Source organism: Lampetra planeri, chromosome 6, assembly GCF_965212315.1.
Source record: "Lampetra planeri chromosome 6, kcLamPlan1.2.h2, whole genome shotgun sequence".
Taxonomy (NCBI): Eukaryota; Metazoa; Chordata; class Hyperoartia; order Petromyzontiformes; family Petromyzontidae; genus Lampetra; species Lampetra planeri.
The window spans coordinates 17,708,402-17,735,110 of NC_136112.1; the positions used below are offsets into that span (position 1 = coordinate 17,708,402).

A 26,709-nucleotide genomic window follows, 5' to 3' on the forward strand; every position below is an offset into this window, starting at 1 on the left:
ATCTCACCGTTACATGCTAATTTCTCACATTAACATCACTAGCCCCGTCCACTTCTTTACAACCCGTGAGTTCCACCCATTTCAAACCTTTTAAAACAGTCTGCCTCGGCAGCAGACCATGCTTTCCCACCTGATGATGGACGCTTGTGTTGCGCCCGAAACGTCGTGATTTATTTGATTTCATACCTACGTGACTTTACCGAAAAAACCAAAGAGTATGAAATATCTTGACAAGGCGTAAAATACGGTTTCAGCCACAACCGGTGCACATACCAGCGTCTGTGACCGACCTGGATCCCAACGCATTGGGGCCTCTTGACCTCTATCACCTCGGCCGGGCCCTGCCACAGTCTATGCAACTTAGGGGACGTGCCCAAGGGCACCTGGGGGCAGTGCAATCATGCCCTCTCCCCAGTTTTTCGTTCGACGCTTGCTGTTTAGCCGATTCAGACAGGACGCCTCCCGTGCATGAGTCCCGGCACACCGATCTTTTTAGTACTTGACTAAATATTCAACTGGGCTTCCACGGGGGATCACACTCTCTCACACACGTTAAAAAGAATGGGGAGAACCCGGTAGAGGCGTGAGGGGCCATTCTATAGACCGCGAGTACGCCCGGAACGTCTAAGTCCCAGTCGAACTGTGCCTTGTTGACCTGCTGCAACAACATAGCTGTGAGAATCCTATGCAGCCGCTCCATCATCCCGTCAGTCTGGGGATGGTAGGGCGAAGTCCGAATTTTCATAAAGCCCAATAGGCTGCATACTTCCTTTAACAACTTGGAAAAAAAATGTGGCCTTGGTCCGTAAGGAGACGTTCCGGGGCCCCATTGTCTAACACATAACCATTAATGAAAGTGTCAGTGATAGCCGCAGCCGATTGATCCTGCAGAGGCCATGCAATTGCCCACCATGTCAGGTATTCTATTCCCACGAGCAGAAAATGATTTCCCCTCGGCGTGATGGGAAACGACCTGAGGATGTCAAGAGCAACAAGCTCGTTTATACGCGACACCCCCATAGAGTGCAGCGGTGGTCGGGCTAGCCTCGGTGGGGGCTTTTGACGCGCGCACTCCACACATCCCTGAAGAATGTTGTGGACGTCTTCAGACATCTCGGACTGAAAGAAGTCACCCTTCAAGGAAGACAAAGTATTCTGCACATTTTTTTGCACACCAAGGTGCATCAGCCGCACATGGGCAGCTCTCACAACTATACCCCGCAGGGGGGTCGGCACAACGATGCAGTGGCGCTGCACTTCTGCATCCCACCTCATAAACAGCCCATCTCTGATGACCACTGGAGACATACCCCCTCGACCCTTTCTGCTGCTCGCTGTACCGACGTGGCGACCCATTTTTAAAAGGGAGGCATCCTCTGCCTGGAGGCACCCCCACTCGTCGAGTGCAAGACTGATGGTATTGTGCTACCATGGTGCAAGGCACTCCATCACCTACCGGTTTACAATGCCCGGCCCCAGTAAAACACGCACACTGGCCCTTTGGCGGCAACCACGACAAAGCATCTGCGTTACAGTGGTGCAACCCCTTTCTGTCGGTGATTGTGAAGGAGTAATCCTGCAGAACCTCCTACCAACGCGATAGCTGTCCAGATGGTTTATCAACTCGCAACACATATTGCAGGGCCGCGTGATCCGTGTGGACCACAAAATATTGATTTTTGTCGACACTAGGACTCAAGATGACTATCGACTAAAGATCGGCAGTGGGCGATAGAGCCGTGGTGGTCGTGGTTAAATAAATTTCATGAATGAAATTAAAAATGAAAGAGGTACAGACTGGGAGTGCAGGCAAGAGGAAAACCCGGTCAGGCGAACTCATCATGCAACGCGACCGTTGGCTGAGAAGAAGAGGAGGAAGAGGAAAAACCCAGCGCGTAGCCTGTCTATGTTTCACAATGACTCAGCATCAGCTGAGATGATTATAATCTGGCTGGTTGGCATTACGTCAATCTAATGTTTGTTGGCACTCGTACTCAAGATGATTATCGACTCGAGATCAGCACTGGGCGGAAGAGACATGGTGGTAGTGGTGGTAGTCGTGATGGTGGGGAGTGTTATTGTAGTGGTGAGCGCGCTGCGCTACTGACCCGGCAGAGGCCCAGTTCGATTCCCACTCACGGCCACCAACACCAAATGAGTACCTGCTGTTGTGATGTGTAAAACATCGCCACTGGGGCGACAAGGGCGGGTGTGGTGCTGGCCACGCATCTCCTTGTGTGCCTTGTCGGCCTTCATAGTTGCTCGATAAGGTTATATGGGGGATCTTTGCCTTTGTTTCTGTGTCACTGTATGTGTGTATGTGTCACTATGTATTCGTCTTCCCATTCATCAGGAACGTTCCCCGTCATAGGTGCTTAATTCTTGAGAGACTGATTGCAATGCCCCACCTCTTAGTGGCATGCTCCAGGTTCAGCAGCAGAACCTCAAACTCATTATTAGATTGAGCAGCAACCACCAGATCATCAGCGTACATATAATATGGTTGACCATTTGGATGCCATCCTTTGACCACACCCGGGCATCGATTATCCTTCTATTGTATCTGTAACAGATAGATATTCCACTGGTACCGGCATGAAAGGCTTCTCGAACTACGTGGTCGAAGATTATATAAAATAATGTTTACGCCGCATGGAAAGATGCGAAATAGATAATGCTTGATGAGTGGAGGTGTAAATATGACGTTGAAGATGATTTAATGTGGACATGGAATTGGTGGACAGGTGTTTCAGAGATAAGAGAGCTGATGCTAGCATCGTTGAGAGCCGCGGTTCAAATCCAGGTCTCAGCTGTCTTTGATTAAACCCGCTATTCACGTGCAGTAAGTTGATGATCCCAGTCCGATCACCAATGGACTGTGCAGCAAAAAAGAAAACATAAACGTTGATTTTGCACTGAATTTAACCAAATTCAAAGTCTGAGAATTAAAATATTCGGTTTGACTCATGCAACGAACGTGACTGTCAATGGCAGGGTCTGTGGAAAAGGGTTTCTGCCCACTTAGTCTATGAGCCCTGCAGACCAGACATTTCACTTATCTGAACGAACTGATGCGGCATAGTTTAGCGGTTAAAATGTCATTGTTGTGGCCAATACTATTGGATCATCTGATAACCACGACATTAGTGGATTAGCAAGTGATTCGCTCTCATGGAGTACACAAATAACCCAGTTACGACTAACGTTTTGCTACTACCCTCGAGGGGTACCAATTCTGCTACTGGCCCATGGACTGTGTGGAACCGAGGTTGTTTGAAAATATCTCAGAAGTAGCTCTGTGATGTCTGTTTATAAGGGTTCTTTTAAAAAAAAACGAAGGGCAACACCTGCACTCCATGAGAAGTAAGAATGGATTTTCATTTCACGATACGATATTGACAGCGAAATTGGTAAAACTATTCTATAAAAAAACATTATATTCACACATTATATTCATATATATATGAAATGAATAGGTTAAGTTTATAGCAGCGTCTCTTATACATAAATCGTAAGTTACTTTCACATGCAGACCTAACGCAGAGGCAGTAGAGATTAAATAAATGAAGATTAGTCCACATTTTATTCTTACCACCTTCTCCTGGTGGAGCCAGGGTATGGCTCCTCCTCGACGTCGACCCGCGGGAAAGGATTGTGGAGCAGATGGATATTAGACATATACGTCTCAGTAGAGGACGATCTGACCGAGAGGAGGCCCAGGACCGGTTCAGATAATCGTCACTGGTGTTGGTGGGCGTGAGCGGGAATAGAACTGGGGTCTCGGCCGGGTTCGTAGCGCAGTACACTAACCACTGCGCCACACGCCCCACATCCACACACATGCACACACAAACGTCTGCACACACTGTATAACGGGGGATAACGTTTTGATTATGTAATTTTATTGTAGGATTACAGATTTACCCCTTGATCACAAAGTCACCCAAAAGCATTGTAATGCAATTATAAATGAAAATCACGTGTAAATCTTGTCTAATAACATGCCATTAGATTCGTCTTCAATTGCAGAGATATTTCCGTCAACTTTTTCGAGGCCTGTGTGAATTTCACGACATCATTGGAGACAATTCCACGGTGACGGGATTCGAATGTTGAGTATCACACGTGCACAAGTGTTATCATTAATGTACACTGCGCTAATTTTAAACAAATGCTTTTGCTACCAATATTATGATTCATAATAAGGCTTTTGGATTGGGTCGTCGTGTACCCTTCTCATGACCCAGACCAGAAAGTGTTTTAACTCGAGATCTAAGCTCATGTTAACCACCTGATGATGCTGGATGTGATCTCTAATGAGTAATCGCTCGAGATCTGAGCTCCTGTTAACCTCCTGGCGATGGTGGAAACACGCTGTTACCAGAAGTAATGATCGCCCCGGTTGTCGAGTCAAAGAACGGATCGGCAGCCGAAGGATGGAACACTCATGGAAAGGATGTTCACGGTGGATATGAGTGCCGGTGTTAGGTCGGACTGTTAGAAGCTAGCTTTTTTTTTATTAGGGAAATCTATGAATAACCAATGATGATAATGATGATGGTGGTGGTAAGGACGATGATCTACAACGTATCTCACACTTGTTACGCCATCACCGTGGATTTGTCCCATGCGCGAGCGCCTGACGTCTTAAGCGGGGAATTCACAAATGAAATGAAGTTGGGTATGACAACCAATGTCATTCAACTTGCCATCGGGATATATATTCACACAGTCCTCATCGCCACCCCAACTATTGGGTTCACCCGGAGCAAAGTTTCTATACCACCCGAGCCTGGATCCATCCGAGAACACGAAATTATTTTCAAGCTGAATGTCATTCAGGCCAATGACAGCGCGGTCGCCTCTAACGACCTGCTGGATTCTGGCATTCTGAATGGCGTTCTTGGGCATGGCCAGGACACCGCCGTGATTTACGCACTGCTGCCTGGCACTGTGGTAGTTGGATCGATTGGTGAACAGCCGGTAGATCTTGTCTGAGCATCACCATGAAGAGTGGCCAGGAGAAACCAGGATTCCGTCATCGCCGTCGTGGGGAGGAGGGCAGAGAGAGATGTCAGTGGTGTAGAAGACATGCAACTGGAAATCACTTGTAACACTCTGTTCGTACGTCTGTCTGTAACATTCAATGTATATGCTATGGAGAAAGGGCCATTGTCCGCATTAACTGTCGACTGTCCTTGTAATGCCACACGGTGCTCTTCGCAAACGGGTCAAGTTTTATTTTTTTATTTTTTTGGTAATGAGGGGTCACAGATTTCCGCAAAAGAAGATTAAAAAATTGTATGGCAATTTGATACCAATAAAAAATAAATTGTACCGAATTGATCAAATGATTCCCCACAGCAACTTGAATGCAAAACTAAGCAGAGTCGAAAGCAACGTCGCCAAAAACCCTTCCTGCGTAGCGAATCGATGACGTCAATGCCTGTGACGTGATGCCGCCAAGAGTCGTGTCACCATCAATTACCGGCATCTTGTTCTGCGGCTTTCATCGTTAACCATCGTCGGTAATTATTTAAACACATCTGAAAATCGTTGCCTGACCCAAGGGTATGTTAGATTTGTATTAATTGATCATAACGCCACGAATTCAACCGTGTTTTTTTGTTGTTGGCCAGTGTCAGTAACTTGGCAGTTATCGTTTTCAATGTTATATGTCCTCTTGAATCGTGGTGGTAAAGTATGGCCTACCAAGCACCATAGCCAATATGGGGTGTAACAGAAGTTTTCACCCAGCAGTGGAAGGGCAAAGTTCCGTAAAAATTTGTATTTACATACATAGGCTTCTACGATCACTATTATGATTCATAATTAGTTTGGATTGGTTTGTCGTGTCATTTGCGACATTATAGGGTCCATCGTGACAATGTCAATTGTGACATTACAGCTGCGCGATCTAACCTCCCACGCTACATGTTGGTTAATTACGAATCAAAATCGCTGTAAACAATAGTTTATATTTCTCCACACTGGGGGAGAGGGGGGGGCAGGGAAGACTTTGCAGGGGTGCGCCTTTACCCGTTCATCGACTGCGTTGCCTCTCACTCACTTTTTGGCAGGTGCCGCCTGGTTCCCTTGAGTGAGTCGATCTGCGACTGGAGTGAGGCGAACTGTGCATTGAAGTTGCAGTTGCACGGGGCTCCTGGTAAAGAAACGTATGCCGCTTCAGTAATTTCCTTTTTTTTAAAGGTGCATTTACATGCACAGATCTCAATGCGCCGCCGTGTATGGAAAGCAGGAAATGAAGATAACCTGCAGATTAAACAGCCATAACTAGGCCAGTTTGAAGAGGTTGGTTTTCAAGACAGACTTCAAAATACATCTAACGATACTGAATATGTTCTGAGAAATTAAAAAATTGTTCCAAAGCCTGGAAGCTGCACATTGGCAAACGCCCCATCACCACAGGAACAGTGCCTTGATCTCCGAGTCCTTAGAAGAAGTTCGATCCGAAGGTCTCAGGGACTTTGTGTGAGAATAAACGTGGATGAGTTCCTGCAGATAGTGTGGGGCTAACCCGTAAAAAGCGGTGTAGGTCATCAGCAAGATCGTATAGTCCAATCGGTACTTGACTTGTCGCCAATATAAAGACAAAAGAGAATGTGTGTGATGTGCTTGCAAAACGGTGTTGCGTGTAAGCACTCTGGCGTTGTAACATTCTTACCCGCCCCTACTGGACATGTGTGAAAAATAGCTTTATCGCTCATCGGATTCCGAACAGTAACTCATTACAGTAATGGAATCGGATTACGCATCGCACTGCACTTGATGATTACGCTATCAACGTCACAGCACCGAGATAGAAACGATCCACTTATTATTTTTCGCTTCCGCAAAAGGCCTGTAAAAGCATGCATCGCAGAGCTATTTCTCAGTTCCCTTCAAGCAAAACTTTCCCTAATGGCCCTGCAACAGAGAATAATGTTCATTGCATGCATGCCTTTCATTTTATTATTATTGTTATCTGAATTAATAACCAATCTATTGTGATGGGTTTTTCGTGGTATGCAATCATTTGGAGTGGAAGATGGCAGCCTTCACACGGTCCACTCAGTTGAGTGAGAAATCACGACGAATGCCATTGACATGGCGACTGAACCTCGATCATCGATATCTCCAGTTTCTAGAGCAACAACACAAGCCAAGCTAACGGCCCTCTACATGGGCAAACAGCATGCCACGTAGGCCCTGAGACATCTCCCGGGCGAAGTACGAGTATCTAGCTAACATAATGAACACCCATGTAACATTTATGTACTGACGCTCCAAGAAAACCACGTCTTGAATACCCCCTACATGCCATTCGCTACCAAATCCATGGATACTGCCTCACGACGAGCCATTACCACCTGAAATATGGCGTGGCCACATCCGTGAAGAACACCATCACAGCGTGCTATGCCTTCCCAACAACTGAAAAATATGCCACCTACACCACCAGCATCAAGATAGAGTAACTGCACATCACCAACGTGTAAAAAGCCCCAAGTGCAGCAATTCCAGCCCTATACGTTGGCGACTTTAACAGCCACTATACAATGTGGGACCATGCAGTAAATCGCGCCGACGGTGGAGACCTCACCGACTGGATGTCTGCCGAAGATCTGCACATGTTTTTCGATCCCAAGCAGCAAACAACGTTCCACTCTGCTTGCTGGCAATGCGATTGAAATCCTGTCTCCCCAAAAGTCAAATAAGGCCCATCATCAACCACATGGGCATCGAAATCTCCATAATTCTGTCAAAATGATTACCAAGGCAGAACCTGGTCACTACTGTGAGGATGGTGTATAAAAGAGTAGTGAGTCGAATTCCAATGACACCATAATGGTATCACCTTTTTGTTGACCTCCTTACTGCAGCTGCATCTGGAATGAATCCACTCCCTGCTGGACAAAAGAGACCCAGGACCAACTCCAACAGTACATCAAATCGAGCAGTCCACAGATTGGAAGGGCCTGCTGGAGTCTTTAGACTCGGCCAGAGTGCATTGAAGGCCTGGACTTCACACACAGCCAGCATGCCTGGACCCTACTGTGACATCTGGGAGCTGCTAAAAGAATACCAGACCGGAAGAGTCCTGCCCAAATATATAGCCTCCAAACTAGTGGCAAACAGAACAGGACCGCTCAAGAAAACATCAAGCAAGAGATCCATCGTAAATTACATCAGACATTGCCCTCAATTTCTTCACAAGACCCTACCACCATCACCACAGAGGAAGTGAGGGAAGGTCTGCCTGAAATTACGAAAGGTAAGGCTGCTGGAAGAGATGGTATTCCCCCAGAATTCCTTCATCACTTAGGCCCTGGAGGACACCAAAGGCTGGAAAACATGAATACCAAAAGCATTCAAACTGGATGCATACCAAAAACATGTTGTAAGGCAATGGTGATTGCAATACCCAAAACGGGCAAGCCAATTGATGACCCGGAAATCTATAGGCCATTATCATGTCTGTTGCATGACCTATAAACTCTTGGAACGTATCATCCTGTGGAGAATCAGTCTCCTCGTTGAGCCGGTCATCACTGAAGAACAAGCGAGATTCCGGCCTGGACATAGCTACTGTGACAAAGTCTTGGTCTTTGCGATGCACATCGAGGCCCAATTCCAAAAGACATCAAAGACCGGCACAGCCTTTGTGGACTTGCCATCAGCCTACAGCACAATCTAAATTAAGGATTTGATGTTGGAGCTCGCAAGGACCATTTCTTGCCATGAAACAATATGCCTGATATGGACAATGCTGAGAAATAGGCAACTGCGTGCTTATTTGGGTGACAAAGCCAGCTCACGCTGGTTCCTCAACAATGGATTGCCACAAGGTTCAGTACTCACGCCAACTCTCTTCAGTGTCTACACTAGTGACATGTTACCAAGCAGATGAGGCAAATTTGAAAATACGGATGGCTTTGCCCTGGCAACTCAAGCAGCCACTTTTAACGACATCGAATCTTACTCTGAACTAAGACATAATCACCTGTCATCAAGATGGATTTCATCTTGATAATATGATCGCCAAATACACTCTGACAGTGACCTTCTGTGGCAACACTGTGCGACACTACCCCACTCTAACCTCTCCCGGAGTGAAGCTGGACCACACACTAACAATCCATGACCACCTGCAAAAAGGTAGTCGCCAAGACCATAAAAGGGTCAAATTGGCTAAGAAACTGGCAAGCATAAGCTAGGGAGCGTCAGCACCATTGCTACGGACATCAATGATGGCCCTTGTGCACTCCGTAGCTGAATACTCGGCAGCAGTATGGAGCAGAAGCAGTCACACTCGACTTGTTGATGTAGTTTATCACTGAAACCCTCAAGATGACCCCAACACCCTGGCTGCCCGTACTATGACACATCTCTCCCCACCCATCCGCGCAACGCTGCAACCCGCCGATAAATCGTGCGAATCCAGGAAAACAGTCACCTTTCCATTATTCAGGATATCAATAACATCCCACGTCATTGCTTGAAGTTAAGCAAGCACCTTTGAACCCATGCACTTAACTTTTAACAATGCGAGTTCAACCCCGTTGAAGCTTGGAGAGATTAATGGAGTGCAAAAGAACTCACAAACAACGCAGAAGATCTCTGGGTTTGGTTTTCCACGGGGCTCATGACCCACCCTAAACTATGTATGCAAAAACCATTGCGGATGCGGACACCTGATGCACAAATGAAAAATGTAACATTCTCCAGTGTGCGACTGTGGGTATCCAGAACAGACCAATACAACATACAATGCCCGATCCACATATATGATGTAGACATCACAGGGAAGCAATCCGCTGCTCCTGATGCAGTTGTCCGACTTGACAACCTGAATGTTGAATTGTAGTTGTTGCTCCGCATACACATCAGCAGCCATACCAAAGCAGAAGATTCGAAATTGGGCTAAAACCAATTGATTCACTACATTCGAGCACCCAGTTTAAGTAGCTACCTGGATTTGCACGCATATCCCTAGTGATGCCAGCTCAGCACTCTGACGTCTGAGCCACGTGCTCACATTGTAGGTTTTACTTTAATCAGCTGTAGATGGGATGTGGATGCCTGATTTAATTAAACCCTCGACAAGGATTGAAAACTACCACCTTTACATTTTGTAAATCAGTCACATCTGTCACAAGGACGCGCATCAAAATAAGCACCTGCATGAGAACTGGGACCGGAAGTCGGCATCAAGGACAGCTGGATGAACTCACCTACCCACACACTCACTCACTCATCTATTCACCCACTGACTCACCTACTCACCCATCCACTCACCTACTCCCTTACTGGCTCACCCACCCACTCAACTACTCACGTTCCCACTCACTCACCTACTCACCTACCCACTCACTCACTCACTGACTCACGTTCTCACTCACTCACCTACTCACCCACTCTCCTACTTAGCAGTCCATCTGCCTGGAAATCACCTACACACTCACTCACCTACTCACCCGCCCACTCACCTACTCAGTGGTCTATCGGCCTGTAACTCACTGCCACTGCACGATGTTCGAAACTCTTCACAGATATTGAACATGCCAGACAGAGCTTGCGATGTATGAAGACTGCACACTCGTTATAACCTGGGTTATAAGAATTGGCGCGTTTATAAATGCACGTAATTACTTAAATGTACGTTAAATAAAATACATGAGAATCATGGGTGAGCGAATGAAGCCTTTTCAGCTCAGTGGATTAAGAACGGCTGGGATTATGCATGTACAGTGGGTAATAATTGACGGGGAACTTATTGTGAGGCAACACGATATTTATTTGGTTCTATTATACAAGGTCCCTAACACAAAGGGGTAGCGGTCCCTTTACCCGATACCTGGGGAGGTATGGCCTCTGGACTACACGGACCCTAGCACTGGGAATCCCGTTAACCTTCCGTCCTCCGGCTGGGATCCTAGGAGAGGCTATGCTGACCCGACCGTACCAGGTCTTCGGGTCCTGACCACTTGCCTCACTGAGCTCCGGCCCTTAGAAGGATGGCAGAGCTTGGGGTCCAGGGTCCTAACTTCAGCCCAGGTCTTCAGTCTTCGGCTTGGAGATGACTGAGCCAGACCCTTGAGAGGTCCGGCGTATATACTGGTTCGTGGCTTGCTCCACCCTAGCCACGCCTCCATTCCAGAACTTTCTGGAAGGTGACATCATCCCCCGATCCCCCCTTTCGGGGTCCAGGGAATGTGTCCCAGGATCCGCTTCCCATGGATTGTCGTTGGCCCCTTTGGGCAATGGTCATTAACACTGGCGTGATAGCGCTTCCGCCCCCTATTGATGAGAAGGAGGAGCTACCAGCCAACAGGGTGGTGAGTGCCGAGTAACCCCCGACACATATATATGTATTTTAATTTTGCTATCAATACAGGAGCGCTGGAAGCGTCGCTTTGGTACAGTGCCACGTGTAGTCTCAGCACTGCCCCTAGACCCAACACTGCCCATAGACTCAACACTACCCAGAGACTCAACATTGCCCCCTCCTTAACCTCCTGCTGTTCCTCTCTCAAGCCTTACCTCTTCTCCACTGTCCATTCTCTCCCCCATCCTCGCCCCTCCACTCCTTCCCGTCCCTTCCCTACCCTTTCCAAATCCTGCACGCCCACCGTCATGCATGATCATATTTCATCCCTTGCACGCTCCTACCATCTAAAGTCATTCTGTTCTGTTTCACTGTTTTGTAAGCTACGTGAGTGAAGGCACTCCATATGTAAATACAGACAACTCGGTGGGATTGTTCTACCAGGTGGTCCAGGCGGGCCTTGCACCCCAGGTGTCCCAGAAATTCCTTGGTCTCCTTTCTCTCCAGCCACACCTAGACGGACAAAGACAAAGATCCCCCATGTAGCCTTAACAAACTGTTGGGGAAAGTGCTGTTAGCGAGTAGCAGCAACCATGATGGCTGGCACGGCACACAAGGGGGTGGTTTGCCAGTACCATTCCCGGCCGTCTTTGTCTCCCCAGTGGAGATGTTTACTACACACCGCAGCAGGTACTCGTTTTAGGCTGAACCGACCTAGGGGAGACCAAAGACCGATTCAGATGTTCGTCACTGGTGTTGGCTATGAGCGGGAATGGAACTCGGTTTGCCAGGTTCGTAACACAAGGCGCTAACCATGGACACATTTTGGGGAGACGTAGTGTTTATTTTATTGTCCTTCCCCCGCACCTCCGATCAATCCTGTCGGCATACATACACTATACATTACACTACGATACGCTCCACTGTCCACTACATTATACAGTACACTATTATATACTACCCTAATATACACTACACTAAACACTATACTATACACTGCATTATACACTGCAATGGGTTCCGGAGACACTTGTAGAGGTAACTTCTTTATTACAATACAACACTCCAACAGTCCTGATACTCTGTTACAGCCTAGGTACACAGCCTAGGTACACAGCCTAGATACACTACTCTGGCTACGCTCTGGGGTCCTCCGGCTACAATTACCCTAGGGGAGGCTAATCTGACCCGACCCAGCCAAGGTGCGGGTCTGGACTCTGGCTTCCTCGGAACTCGCCCTTACAAGGACGTAGAGCCGGGAGTCCCAAAGTCCCACCACTGGCCCTCACAGCGTCCCGGCCCTTACAAGGACAAGCGGAACGAGGGGGTCCAGGGTCTTAAGATGGCTGGTCTTGGGTCTTGGGTCTTGAGCTACAACTGGCCTCGATCGGCCAGGGAGCTGCCCTTTTATGCCTCGTCCCCAACGAGGGGTGGGGTTGTGTGCGCCCCCAGATATCCCATAGAGCACACACAGCCCCCCCCGTTGGTGGCGCCAAGGGGCTTAACTGGCTGGGGTGCCTGGGATCCCAGCGCCTGGCGCCAAGGCTTATCTGCCTAGGATCTCAGAGCCCCCAGCAGCCCCTCCCCTCTTATGGCACTACACACTACTATATACTGAACTACTATGCACTATATTCTTTAGGTCTTTTGGTAAAGTCACGTACCGAAATACCCAAAGAATCACGTAGATAGGTTCAAAGAAAATGAAATAATTATTTGAACCTATATACTTTGATTTGCAGTCACGAAAGCTTTAAGTCAATATTTACTATATATTACATTACTATACACTACATTAATATACACTACATTACTTTATACTACACTATGCACTGCATTACTGTACACTACACGACTGTACACTGCACTACTATGCACTACACTACCATACACTACTATATACTACATTACTATACATTACACTACTATATACTATACACTACACGAGTTCATCATCCGTACGCACGTATTAAGGATCTCAGACACTCCTTCGTGCCTCTGCCTTTTGCTTCCCGTTGCCACGGTGGCTAGGAGATGTTAACCACCTCATCTGGTGTACAGGAGGTCGTGGGTTCGATCCCGACCCGGACACCTGCTCTATATTTGGAGTTTGCGGGTTCTGCCCATGGGCGCGTGGATTTTGCTGTGGGTCCTCCGGTGTTTCGCTCGACATTCAGAATCACAATCACGCGTTTAGAGCACTTATTTGCTATACATGTCCACGTTGAGCAATCATTTTTGATAGCCAGGTCGTTTCTGAAAAAGAGCTGTATGGTTCAGTGAGCCTTACATGCTTAAACAAAAATATAGTTTAGTTTAACCTGTAATGGTTGGCACCACGATGTACTTGTCGGAGCAGAGTTTCTTGTTAGACTTTTCCAGTGGGCCCACGGAGGAGAGGGCTCCGGTGGCAGCCACGAAGCCGAAGAGGATGGCGGCAGCGAGTCGGACGAGGGTTGCCATCATCATCTCTCCAGAGTCAAATCTGTGACTGCCGAGAAGAACAAAAACCCATCATGATCCGACAAGTTTCCCCTTTCCCTACGCACTGCGCAGGCCATGGGGATTATCTCTCCGTAATTATGTCTATGTGTGTGTAGTAACGCTTATGACTCGTTCACACCGGAGTTGGAGGCACACTTGTTTATTCAACACCAACGTTGTGACATACACATTTGAGGGGGTATCGGCCCCCTCACCCGTCTATCTGAGGACACACCTCTTTAGCTAACCCTAGCCTGCCTCTGAGTCCTCCACTAATGGGCTAGGGGAGGCTATCTTGGCCCGACACTGGTCAGTCGGGCCCGGTACCCAGAGTCCAGACCAGCACTGGCTCTGGCCCTGGTACCACGCCACTGGCTCGAGCCTGCGCGGTCCTGATAAGGACGGCGTACCAGGGGGGGTCCAGGGCTCTATCTAAGACGTCTTCCGTCTTCTCTTCTTTAGCTAAACATCACTCTCGAGCCCTTCGATACATTCCCCTTTTATACCCAACCCCTCCCTGAGGGGTGGGGCCCCGGGGGATCATAACGACCGAATCGACCCCCCAGGGTGTCTGGCGCGGACGTCGCAGAGGGCACCTGCTCGTGCACTCATGTAGCCCCGCCTACTGTGTTTGTTTACCATAGGCTGCCATGCATAACGGGCTCTCTCTCTAACACCCCTACATCACTCCCCCCCGCATAGCATGCAGCCGTCCCGGCTGCCAACATACAAAAATTTCACAATAAAGGTGCCTTCACCCCCTGACCGCGCGTGTGCCTCACTATTTTTGAACAATAACAGGAACCAGAACAAGAACGCAACAGCAAGATGAGAAAACAACCCGTCGCACCCCCCCCCCCCCCCGAATAAATACGAATTCCGTAAAAAAAACAGCCTATATACAATCAGCAGGGAACCCACCACGCACACACAACACCCAATGAACACAACAGCTATGTACACATTTTCCGGCCTCACAACAGTTTGCGCATTTTAGCGCGCGTCCTTGCAGCGGGCCCCTCACACGGGGTAACCGCGCGTGGCGGACCATCAGGTGGCAATTGTCCATCTTGGGGTGAGCCTTCATCCGACTCCGCGTGACCCTCGGTATCCGCAGGAGGGGTGATCGGGCGTGAGCCCGTCACTCCTGATGCACCCGAAGGTGGCACAGCCGGCAAGGCATTAGGTGAGAGCGACGGAGACAGACCCAGCGAGTCGGCCGACCCCCCACATGTTTGGCCACGCGCGTGTGAAGTGGGATTGTGTACCGCAGAGAAGGGTTTTAACCTAGAGGGGTGCACGAACCATCGCCGCTTCCCCCACTTGATGCGCACGCACTGCGGTCGTAACACCTCCACCACTTCCACAGGGCCCCGCCACGGCCGCACCAGTTTAGAGGAGGTTGCCAGTGGCACCTGGGGGCAGTGCAGCCATGCCTTGTCCCCCGGCTTCCACTGCAGCATGTGCGCTCGACTCAATCTGAGGCGCTCATTCGCCTTCTGACGGAGGTCAGAGTTTTGCATTGCAGCATCCCGTGCCTCGGTCAATTTGTCCAGATTAAATTTAACGTGGTCAGCCAGATTAGTTTTTCCCTGCGGCACGGGGATCTGCAACTGGGCACGAACAGGCGGGTCTGGTTCTCGGCCGTACATGAGGTAAAAGGGAGAAAACCCCGTAGCTGCATGGGGTGCCATCCGGTACGCTGCCAAGACCCCCTGAATTTGTAGGTCCCAATCCGTTTGCGAGTCCGAAACTTGTTGTGATAACATGGACGTGATGGTGCGATGCAACCGTTCGACCATCCCGTCAGTTTGTGGGTGATATGGGGAGGTCCGAATTTTCTTTGTGCCCAGGAGATCACAGACTTGTCTGAGTAGTTTACCGGAAAAATTTCTGCCCTGGTCGGTCAGCAGCCTCTCCGGAGCACCTTTGTCCAGGACATAACCCTGAACAAAGGCCTCCACGATGGCTGCTGCCGACTGGTTGGCCAGAGGCCAGGCCATAGGCCAGCGTGTAAAATACTCGACACCAGTCAACAAATATCTATTCCCCATGGGGGTGGCGGGGAATGGTCCCAAAATGTCCAGAGCGACCAGCTCGTTTATCCTGGACACTTTGATCGATTGCAAGGGCGGGTTAGACTCCCGTGCCGGCGGTTTGCGTTGTGCACATTGAGGGCATGATCCCAACAAATCCCCAACATCCCTCGTCATGCCAGGCCAATAAAAATCAAGTTGCAGCAAGGCGAGAGTCTTTTGGGTCCCCAGGTGTAGGAGGCGCTCATGAGCGGCCCATACCACCCTGCCCCGCAACCCAGTAGGGACCACCAGCCAATGTCGACGCGACTTCCCGTCCCAATGCATCAGCAGGCCTTGGCACATTTCCCATGCGTCGGAACCACCTCTTTTTTCCCCCGCCGCACCGCCAACGCGACGTCGCCACCCGAGGAGGGAGACATCCTCCATCTGGAGGCGCCCCCATTCAATGACGGGCAACCCCAACAGGGAATCTTTGCCCTGTTGTTCGATCGAATTAGTAACTACTGTATCGTCGTCGTTGGCGGCCGCCAAGACAGGAACCGATGTGTCCCCTGGAGGTCTGCAACGTCCAGACCCCAGGAGGCATGCACACTCGGAGGTGGTTGGCAAGCGCGACAGAGCGTCCGCGTTGGTGTGGCGAACGCCCTTACGGTATGTGGTTTGGAAATCGTAATCCTGGAGGACCTCCAACTATTGGGACAATTGTCCCGATGGCTGTTGAACCCTCAGGGCGTACTGCAGTGCCGCATGATCTGTGCGGACGGTGAAATGCCGACCGTACAGATATGGGCGATACTGTTGGATGAAATGGACAATTGCCAACAGTTCCCTACGGGTGACACAATATCGTTGCTCCGCTGGAGACAACACCTGACTGCCGTACGCAACCACACGTTCCACGCCGTCAACCACCTGGGAGAGCACGCCCCCAATACCCGTGTTGCTCGCATCGGTGTCGAGCAAGAATGGTTTTGAAAAATCAGGGTAAATCAAGGGAGGAGCGTTTACCAAAGCGTCCCGAAGGGAGCAAAAAGCAGCTTCCTCCTCCTGACCCCAGCAGAACCGAACCCCTTTTGATGTTAAAGCGTGTAGGGGTTTTGCTATAGTCGCAAAATTAGCGACGAAGCGTCTATAATACGACGCAAACCCAATAAAACTCCTAACCTCTCCCACTGAGGTGGGAGTCGGCCAGGAGCTTACACACTGCGTTTTGGTGGGATCGGTAGAGATACCTGAGCGCCCCACGATGTGCCCCAAATAATGCACCGACTCGCGTAACAAATGGCATTTTTGGGGCTTAAATTTCAAATTAGCAGCCCGCATCTTTAGGAAAACCGCCCGCAACCTCTGGAGATGTTCATCAAAAGTTTTGCCAAAGACAATGACGTCATCCAAATAAATCAGGCACGACTCCCATTGCAATCCAGCCAAAACCAATTCCATCAACCGCTGGAAAGTTGCCGGCGCTGAGTGTAAGCCCATCGGCAACTGGTTGAATTGAAACAGGCCGTGCGGAGTACGGAAAGCAGTTTCAGGCTTTGAATCATCGTCCAGAGGAAGCTGCCAGAATCCCGAAAGTAAGTCCAATGTGGAGAAGAATCGCGCTCCCGCCAAGGCGTCAAGCGATTCGTCCATCCGTGGGAGCGGGTATGCGTCGGCAACCGTAATTTTATTAAGGCGCCGAAAGTCAACGCAAAACCGCAACGAACCGTCCTGCTTCTTAACCAGGACGATCGGCGCTCCCCAAGGGCTGTTGGAGGGAGAAATGATGTCGGCGGCTAGCATGTCATCAACAGCCGATTTGACATGGTCCTTTTCGGCGGGACTCAACCGAAAAGGATTCTGGCGTATTGGCGCGCTGTCACCCGTATCAATATGGTGACGCAGCAGATGAGTGCAGCCCAAATCGTATTTATCCCGACTGAAAACGTCGGAAAATTCCCTCAGTAGTGTCTTAAGACGTTGACGCTCTAAATTTGACAGGTCCGTCGATCCCGCACAAAGCGCCTCGAGCCACCCTTCATCGCTGTCCGAATGTGGTCGCGGTGCAGGGACAGCGCCGACATGACTCGCGACGGGTTCCTCACAGGGCACCGGCGTTGCGTGAGCAAGCACGGTCCCCTGTGGGACCACCACCGTCTGCGAGCCCACATTGAGGACCGCGATGAAGGGTTCTCCTTCCCCTCTCACTATGGTCTGGGCCGGGAGTAAATTAGGTCCACTGACCCCGGCCCTAGACGGTCCCAACAGAACCCCTTGAGCCCCAATGCCCTTAGCGAAGGGCCGCCGAAGTTTCAAAGGAATCAACATTTGCGCCCCCGGAGGAACGCGCACCGTTCTATCTACGAACGCCGGCACCGTCGCGAACGCCGTCCGGCTCGTAGCGGGGGATGGCAGAAACGCCATGCGTCCGCCCGATGGGAGCTCAATGCATCCCTGGTCGATTAATATCCTAATCGGCATTTTGGCCAGGAAGTCCGTCCCCAGCAGGCACGGAACCGCCAGCGACGAGGAAACAAAAATCGGCCCAGACAATTTAATATCCCCGACACAAATTTGGGCACGAATTTGTCCGATGATGCCAAGTGAACCCCCGTTAGCAGCAAAGAATGGCACGTTAACAGGCATCAAAGGACGGCTTTGGGCAGGGAGAATGTTATAAATCAACTCCGAAATAATGGTCGCCGATGCTCCTGTATCGACCAGGATGCGCACCTCGACCCCATCGATGTGACCCACAACGGCCGACGACCCTGACGACGCGGCTACAACCCGATGGGCCAACACGGACCACTGGCTGGGTTCAATCTGAGTACCCAGAGCGGTGCGTGTTGGTGCCATGGTACGCGATATTGGCCCCCCCTTCGCTGCGGTGTTTGAGTGTGTGACGGGCGTGTGCGTGGGCCAAGCATGAGGGGTGCCGCGACTCGCCGGATTATGATGGTGGAGCTTGTGACGAGGGCCGGCGTCCCGTTGAGGTGTCGTCCCGCGCTGCCCAGGAGAGCGGCACCCCGAGGCGATGTGGCCCCGGATGCTGCAGTTGTAACAGCGTGGAAGCGCTGGTGACGACGATGGATGTTGTAGACGGCTTGAACCGGCCCGGTCCTCCCGTACTCCCGCTCCATGCTGCCGTCGATGGTCGATGGCGCAAACCTCTTCCGCCGGGAGGGTGGCCGCAGCGACGGCACGCCTGCTCGCCGCCTTGCTGGCCTTCCGTCGTTGAGAGGACAAGTTTGCGTGGAGAAGACATGCCGCTTGGAGGGAGCACATCTCTGCATCGTCCTGTGCGACAATGACGATGTCTAAGTCGTCCGCCAGCAAAAATATCTTCTCTGTCACCGTGGCGTCGACACCCTCGTCGTCCATTCGTGGAAAGGCCTCCTTCGCCAGTGCCAGGAGGCTTGTGCGGTACGCCAGGTGCGACTCCTTCGTCCCCCGCTGGCGATCGTAAAAGAGTTGGCGACAGTCCGATGGTGGACCATATACCGCCGACAGCACCTGCATCGCCTTCCGCAGCGTGGAGCGCCTCTCCTTCGGAGCCGATGTTAGAGTGGCGAGGGCGTCGCTGTCGAGAAGTGCTGGCAGCGCGCGGAGAGCCTCGGCGTCTGTCCACTGTGCCATCTCCTGGTGAGCGAGGAAGCGCCGCTGGAAGCCGCCCCAGTCGCCATCCTCGCCCACAAATTCCTTGAGTGGAGGTAGCCGCTGATGTAAGGCAGCGGCTGCAGAGGAAGAACGCACTCCCTCGTCCGCCTCACTCAACTCAGCGTCGGCACGAACCAGCGATGGCATCGCCGGTCGCACCCGTGGTGACGTTCCGCCCGTTGGTGGTGACGCGGCAGGTACTGTACTCCCGCCGTTGGACGCGATGCTTAGAGCGGCCACGCCCTCAACAGCAGCTGCGGCGATGGCGGGAGTTTCAAAATGTTGCTCCGTGGAAATGGCGGGAAGGCGCTGTGGTCGTCGGCTGCCGTTGCCCCGTGGCGGTCCCGCAGCCCCCAGCTGCGTGATGGTGTCGAGCATGGCGGCTGCGGCGTACAGCAGCTCGGCCAGCTTCGCGTGCGCCTGCCTCAGCCCCTCCATCGACGGCTCCCCTTCCTCCAGCTGCTGTGGCGTGGATGCGCCCAGCCCCGGCTGGTCGATGGCATCTTCAGCCGTCTCGGGCCCTCCGATTGCAGTGGTGTCTTCTGCCTCTGGTACCCCGACTCGAGTCGTCCGGCGTGTATCCATGTTCGTACTTTGTTTCACTTCTGACGCCAGATGTAGTAACGCTTATGACTCGTTCACACCGGAGTTGGAGGCACACTTGTTTATTCAACACCAACGTTGTGACATACACATTTGAGGGGGTATCGGCCCCCTCACCCGTCTATCTGAGGACACACCTCTTTAGCTAACCCTAGCCTGCCTCTGAGTCCTCCACTAATGGGCTAGGGGAGGCTATCTTGGCCCGACACTGGTCAGTCGGGCCCGGTACCCAGAGTCCAGACCAGCACTGGCTCTGGCCCTGGTACCACGCCACTGGCTCGAGCCTGCGCGGTCCTGATAAGGACGGCGTACCAGGGGGGTCCAGGGCTCTATCTAAGACGTCTTCCGTCTTCTCTTCTTTAGCTAAACATCACTCTCGAGCCCTTCGATACATTCCCCTTTTATACCCAACCCCTCCCTGAGGGGTGGGGCCCCGGGGGATCATAACGACCGAATCGACCCCCCAGGGTGTCTGGCACGGACGTCGCAGAGGGCACCTGCTCGTGCACTCATGTAGCCCCGCCTACTGTGTTTGTTTACCATAGGCTGCCATGCATAACGGGCTCTCTCTCTAACACCCCTACATGTGTATGGTGAACATCTTTCGCACCGTACGTACCCAACTGCGCTAATCGGAGGCGCTCTTTCGTGTTCCACAACGGCCGCTTCTCCAGTGATGACAATCCGATGGCGCGTGCTACATTTTTTATAGTCAAAATATTTGAATCAATTTTAATAATTTTCCATGGCGGGGTGGGGGGAGGGTTTAAATTTGTAATTATTTTCATAAAGGCGGCCGATTCATGCAATTCAGTCACACCTCGAGATTTTTATTTATCTCGCGCGATGAGGGCAAAAAGAAAAAAACGCATTTTATATGATTGCTGTTGAAAAAAGAAAGCAAAAATAAACCCCGCACCTTGAGATGTGGCGCTGTGTGTGTGTGGTCGTTGCACGGGGCGATGGCTCAGCGGTTAGGGCCCTGGGCTGCGCTAGGAACCCGGCAGAGACTCAAGTTCGAGTCCCGCTGACAGTTCCACATGCTGAATCAACATCACGCCTTTATAGTGTTTGGCCTTTATAGTGTTTGGCCGCTATAACTGTCCATATCGTGATGGTAGATATAATTTGTTAAAGTTAGGTCAATCGAAGTTTCTCGTCATGGATTTTGCATGCTGGCAGCTCTTTTTACTTATTTTGCATGAAGGCAATGAGCGCCCGCATTCTTGTGAGGTTAACGACGGAGGAAGGGAACACCGTTGAGGGATGCAAAGCAGATGTCGAGGTCCTTCTTTCGTGCCCCCGCTCACGGTTGAAATCAAGCTGTCAGGTAGAACGAGGGATACAAATAAATCGAGAACTTGGGCGAGTCAAGTCAAGTTAAACATTTTTTTTGATTAAAAACACGCGGTGTTGTGTCTTTCCGGCACAATTGTACGACTACTCAGAGCACCATCATTATATTTATGCTGCACCCATAAACATAGACCTGTCTATACAATGAGAAAACAATACATACTGCACTTTATTTAAAAAGGTAAGATATGTCGTGTTGACTGTTTTTTCCAGTCAATATTATGTCAATATGTCAATATGATGAAGTTTTTGGCTGCTGCTATAAATTTCCATGTGATAAGCCACTTTCTTGAGCTATCATTTGTGACAGCAAGGTCACTTCTGAAAAAGCGCTGCAGAGCTCAGCGGGCCTTACCTGGTCAAATAAAAAAATGTTCACAGTTTTACGTCGCTTACATCAGGATGTCTAAATGTAGCTAATAAAAACCCACTGAATGTCTAGATGTGGCTCATATAATTGATTACATTTTATTTTGCGTCATTTATGCCAATTGCATCTCACAACGAAATACAATAATCATATACTGTAAATAATAATTATATTACATAATTATTACGTTTATAATTTAGTAGAAATAATTGCGTATACAATATGTAAAGTGTGTAAATATGTGGAAATATGTAAGTGCAAAGCGCGTTAAGTTAACTATTTAACATAATATTACAGAGTTTCAAGAAAAAACTAAAACTATTCTTCTTCCACGCGTTTGTCCCACTCATGTGGGATCCGCTGTCGTTGCCAACCTTCTCCAAGCTGCCCTGTCCGGCGCCATCTCTCTTTCTGCTCCTCGGGCCACCATGGCCGATCGCACCACATCGCCCCACCTCGTCTTCTGCCTTCCTCCTTATTTATTTCCTTCCACTTACATCACTTGCACCTTCTGGTCCACATACTTTTCCTGTAGTCTCTCCACATGACCGAACCACAACAGCCTTTTCTCTATTATCTTCTCTGTGATTTCTACCACCTTGAGTCTTCCTCTCACTTCTTCATTTCTCACCCTTGTTAAATCCAACATCCACAGCAACATCCTCATCTCTGTGACTGCCATAGCTTGGTCCTCCCTCTTTCTTGGGCCCCAGCACTCGGCCCCATGCAACAGCACCGGCCTCACCGCAGTATTGTACACTTTTCCCTTCAACCAAACTGGGACCCTCTTATCACACACCACACCAGTCATCTCTCGCCATTTCAGCCATCCAGCCCTTGTTCTCATCTCTCCTTCTAGTGATCCATCAGCACACATCGTTTCAGCCAGGTAATTGAACTCGTTCATCTTATCAACTGTTCACTTCCAATTTACAATTCTCCTGCATGATTTCCACTGAAATTTGGCACCGTATAATCAGTCTTTGTCCGACTAATCCTCAACCAACTCCCTTCAATAGTATTAAACCCATATCTGAAATCATCTTCCACTACCCCTCTGCTTTCATCGCATAGCACAATGTCGTCTGCAAACAGCATACACCAGTGGGGCTCCCTCTGAATATCTCTCGTTACTGTGCCCAGCACCAGAATGAACAGGAAGGGCTCAGGGCAGAACCTTGCTTCACTCCCGCTTTGATTTGAAAGCTCTAAGACACTGCACAACTGTTTCGCGCGTGCATTTTTCCTCCTTCATATCCTGAATCAGTCGGACATATACCTCAATAATACCTCTTCTTATCATACACCACCATATGAGCTCTCGAGGCACCCTGCTGTATGCTTTCTCTACATCAATAAACATCATGTAAACTTCTCCATCAATACTTTCAGTCCAAAGATTGAAGCCACTTGTCTGAATCCAAACTGACTCTTGCCAATATCCACCAGCTTCATGAGTCTCTTTTCTATGATAATTTCCCAGAGTTTCATGGTGTGACTTATCAATGCTATTCCTCTGTAGTTCCCATACTCTTGTACATCACTTTTCTCTTTAAAGATGGGAACCATAGTACTCTCTCTCTCTCCACGCATCCGGCATTTTCTTCTCCATCGAGATTTTCCCAAACAGCCCCATCAATGTTTGAACACCCGTTTCTCCCATTAAATTAAACACATAAATTAGAATATCATATCGCCCCACTGCCTTTTGATGTTTCATGCTGCCCAGAGATTCCACTACCTCTTCTCTGGTTGTAGTATCTGCAACTACTTCAATTCTTTGATCTCCCTCAACCATTTTGCGTCTTGGGATTTCCACATTTAGAAACGTCTTAAAGTACTCTTTCCATTTCTATCTAACCTTTATCTCATCCAAAATTGGTCGTCATTCACTGTTATTAATGAGATTGACATGGTCAAAGTGCCTGGTCTTACTCTCTATGGCTCTTGCCAAACAGTATAGCATCTTCTCGCCTTCTTTTCTGCCAAGCTTCTGGTAGAGTTGTGCAAATGCTGTTGTTTTGCAATTGCTACCACGTTCTTCTTGCTGTCAGGTATTCATCCAGATGGTCCTTCTCTCTCGTGTTCTGCCACTAATTAAACTTGGCCTTTTTTCTCTCGTTGTTTTTTTGCACTTCATTACTCTACCACCATCTTTCCTTTTGTTATGTCTGTCTTTATTTTCTCACTCCCACTGTACGACCTGTTGCTTTCAATATTCCACTCACCAGTTGTTCCCTAATGTAATTCACGATCCCCCTACGCCTTACGCTTCTAAAATTTTCCATAGCTTGTGTGCGGAAGTTTCTTTCTCATTATTTAGTCGCCACCACTTCACCCTGCTACAGTTATTTTGCCTCACTTCCCTCTCTTTTCACTATGCAATCTGCCACCAGTAGTTTATGTTGTCAAGTCACACACTCTCCAGGGATCACTTTCAGGTGCTTCCTCCTCACCAAAATAAAATATCTCTGGCTCGTAACCCCTTCACTCTGGTAATTCATCAAATGTCCCTCAAGCTTCTGGAAGTAGATTTTTACCACTGCAAGATAATTTGCCTGGGCCATTCGGAGAATGTCCTCTCCTTCCCTATTCCTACTGCCATATCCCGATCCTCCATGGTTCCTTTCATATCCGTCCTTACCTCTTCCCACTCTTCCATTTAAGGCTGCGCCTATCACCACTGCTTCATCTACCAGTAAGCTCTGACATTCTGCTGCCTTTCCACAAGTTTAATAAAATAAATTTAAACTCGAGATTTTAAATGATGCAGGGCGAATCTGTTGGACACATTGCAACAACTGGTGGGGGTTACAAGCGCCGCAGAGACGGAGTGGTGAAATCGGATCGTACTCACATGAGAGCTGTATGTATGTTGAACATATTTTGCACCGTATGTAGCCAACTGTGTTAATTGGAGTTGGCAGGGGCTCTTAAAATCCTTCATCTGTGAGTGAACATATCAAGGATGACGATGACGACGACGATTATTATCATTTAAAGGATGTGCATTGATCTGTATGAGTATGAGTGTGTGTTGATTTTCAGTAAAAACCTGGGTTATTGTATTTTTTGTTTGTTTTAGTATCACTCGTGTAGCGGTAAGGGCTTAATGTAAATGAACCACAAGTATAATTGTGAATTAAAGTAATAATGACCATGGATTGGGCCCATAGGGTCACTTGAGTGCACAGAAGGTCACGTCCACCAGGAGAGTAATCAATTCAGGGTACAGGATACCTATTCAGATTCGGGTGGACGCTGTACAGGGGTTGAGCAGTGAGATGGTGTGAATTGGGGTTGATTGCTGTGCATCTGAACAGAATTGCTAATGCAAGAATGCTCCTCAGAAGGAGGGGCAGGAAGGAGTGGCGAGGAGAGGGAAGAGGAATGGGCTCTAGAAAAGGGGCAGTTAAGGGAGTTTAAGGGCAGTTAAGGGATTGAAAGGCAGTATACGGAGTTGAAGGGCAGTTAAGGGAGTTGAAGGGCAGTTAAGGGGGTTGAAGGGCAGTTAATGGAGTTGAAGGGCAGTTAATGGAGTTGAAGGGCAGTTAATGGAGTTGAAGGGCAGTTAATGGAGTTGAAGGGCAGTTAATGGAGTTGAAGGGCAGTTAATGGATTTGAAGGGCAGTTATTAGAGTTGAAGGGCAGTTAATGGAGTTGAAGGGCAGTTATAAAAGGGATAGAAAGGCAGCAAAGAGTGAGTAAAGTCTGGAGAGGAAGAGGGAGCAACTGGGTTGTGAGAGCTCAACACGATCTCTCTCCCTCTCTGTTTAATCTCATTATGATCGCTTTGTCACGGACTCCCAATATTCTCGTGCTGTGAACTCAATAGGCACTGGAAATCGCTTGGGGATTATAGCCACCCACTCAAATTGTTGAAAGGCATCTTATTTTATTTCACATTTATAGAGCACGCCTTGGCTCAAGGACCTCTATAAGAACGTTTAAAAGCGGTAACAAAAATCGAGTAGTTTCGATGGCAAGAGCAGTGCAACGGCTGATGGTCGAGTGACTGTAGCAGAGGGCACGTGGGCGTCACGAACGCGCTCGGGTCGGGAAGAGGAAACAATGGGCGATGGAGAAGAGGGGAGTCTTTAAGAGAGGAATGGAAGGATGCTAAGGAGGGGACTGCTTAATGTGCAAGGGCAGCGTTGAGTCTATGGGCACTGCTGTGTCTATGGGCAGTGTTGAGTCTATGGTGCAGTGTTGAGTCTATTGGCAGTGCTGCGTCTATGGGCAATGTTGAGTCTACGGGCAGTGTTGAGTCTATGGTGCAGTGGTGAGTCTACGAGCAGTCGTGAGTCTACGGGCAGTGGGAGTCTACGGTGCAGTGTTGAGTCTACGGTGCAGTGGTGAGTCTACGAGCAGTGGTGAGTCTACGGGCAGTGTTGAGTCTATGGTGCAGTGTTGAGTCTACGGGCAGTGGTGTTGAGTCTACGGGAAGTGTTGAGCCTATGGGCAGTGTTGAGTCTCAAGGTGTTAGCTACGGCAGGAGCACAGTCGACGCGTAAGGCATTGTATAGTTCGTCACTAAACCATAAAACTACAAATTCCAATAAACTGTCTGCATTAGTTGGAGAGGCACACTCGTGTAGAGATAACACACAAACAAGGAAAAAGATCCCCCGTATAGCCTTAACAGGTTGTTCGGACAAGTACTGTTAGCGACCGGCAGCAGCAGCGCTGATGCAGGCAGGGCACACGAGTGGATGAGTGGCCAGCACCACGCCCGCGCGGCCGCCTTTGTCCGATGTCTATGACACACCACCCCACCAGGAACTTGTTTGAGGCTGAGTCGACCTAGGAGAGGAGGCCCCAGGACCGGTTCAGATAATCGCTAGCACTGATGTTGGTGGTGACCATAAACAGCAATACTGTACATA

At 49.4% G+C, this 26,709-nt stretch overlaps 1 protein-coding gene across 2 annotated transcripts; it reads right to left on the reverse strand.

The window, feature by feature from the left end:
- Positions 1-3,880: 3,880 nt before the first annotated feature.
- LOC144719634 (collectin-11-like) lies at positions 3,881-26,709 on the reverse strand. 2 transcript variants are annotated; one of them, XM_078595754.1, is made up of 6 exons: positions 26,496-26,709; positions 21,290-21,420; positions 13,651-13,820; positions 11,771-11,842; positions 6,071-6,163; positions 3,881-4,994 (listed from the first exon to the last, which is right to left on the reverse strand). In XM_078595754.1, the coding sequence occupies exons 2-6, from the start codon at positions 21,319-21,321 to the stop codon at positions 4,648-4,650; spliced, it is 714 nt and encodes a 237-aa protein (XP_078451880.1). In that variant the 5' UTR covers positions 21,322-21,420; positions 26,496-26,709; the 3' UTR covers positions 3,881-4,647. The 2 variants fall into 2 exon arrangements, with proteins under 2 accessions (XP_078451880.1, XP_078451881.1); XM_078595755.1 differs by lacking the exon at positions 26,496-26,709 and having other exon boundaries at positions 21,290-26,481.

What these genes read in the sequence shown, in the direction of transcription:
- LOC144719634 (XM_078595754.1), bottom strand. Translation starts at nt 21,321, where the DNA reads ATGCGGGCGCTCATTGCCTTCATGCAAAATAA. An exon ending in CGTGGTGCCAACCATTACAG is followed by an intron (nt 11,843 to 13,650) that starts GTTAAACTAAAC and finishes TTGTCCGTCTAG; the next exon opens with GTGTGGCTGGAGAGAAAGGA. An exon ending in AGGCCCGCCTGGACCACCTG is followed by an intron (nt 6,164 to 11,770) that starts GTAGAACAATCC and finishes TTTCTTTACCAG; the next exon opens with GAGCCCCGTGCAACTGCAAC.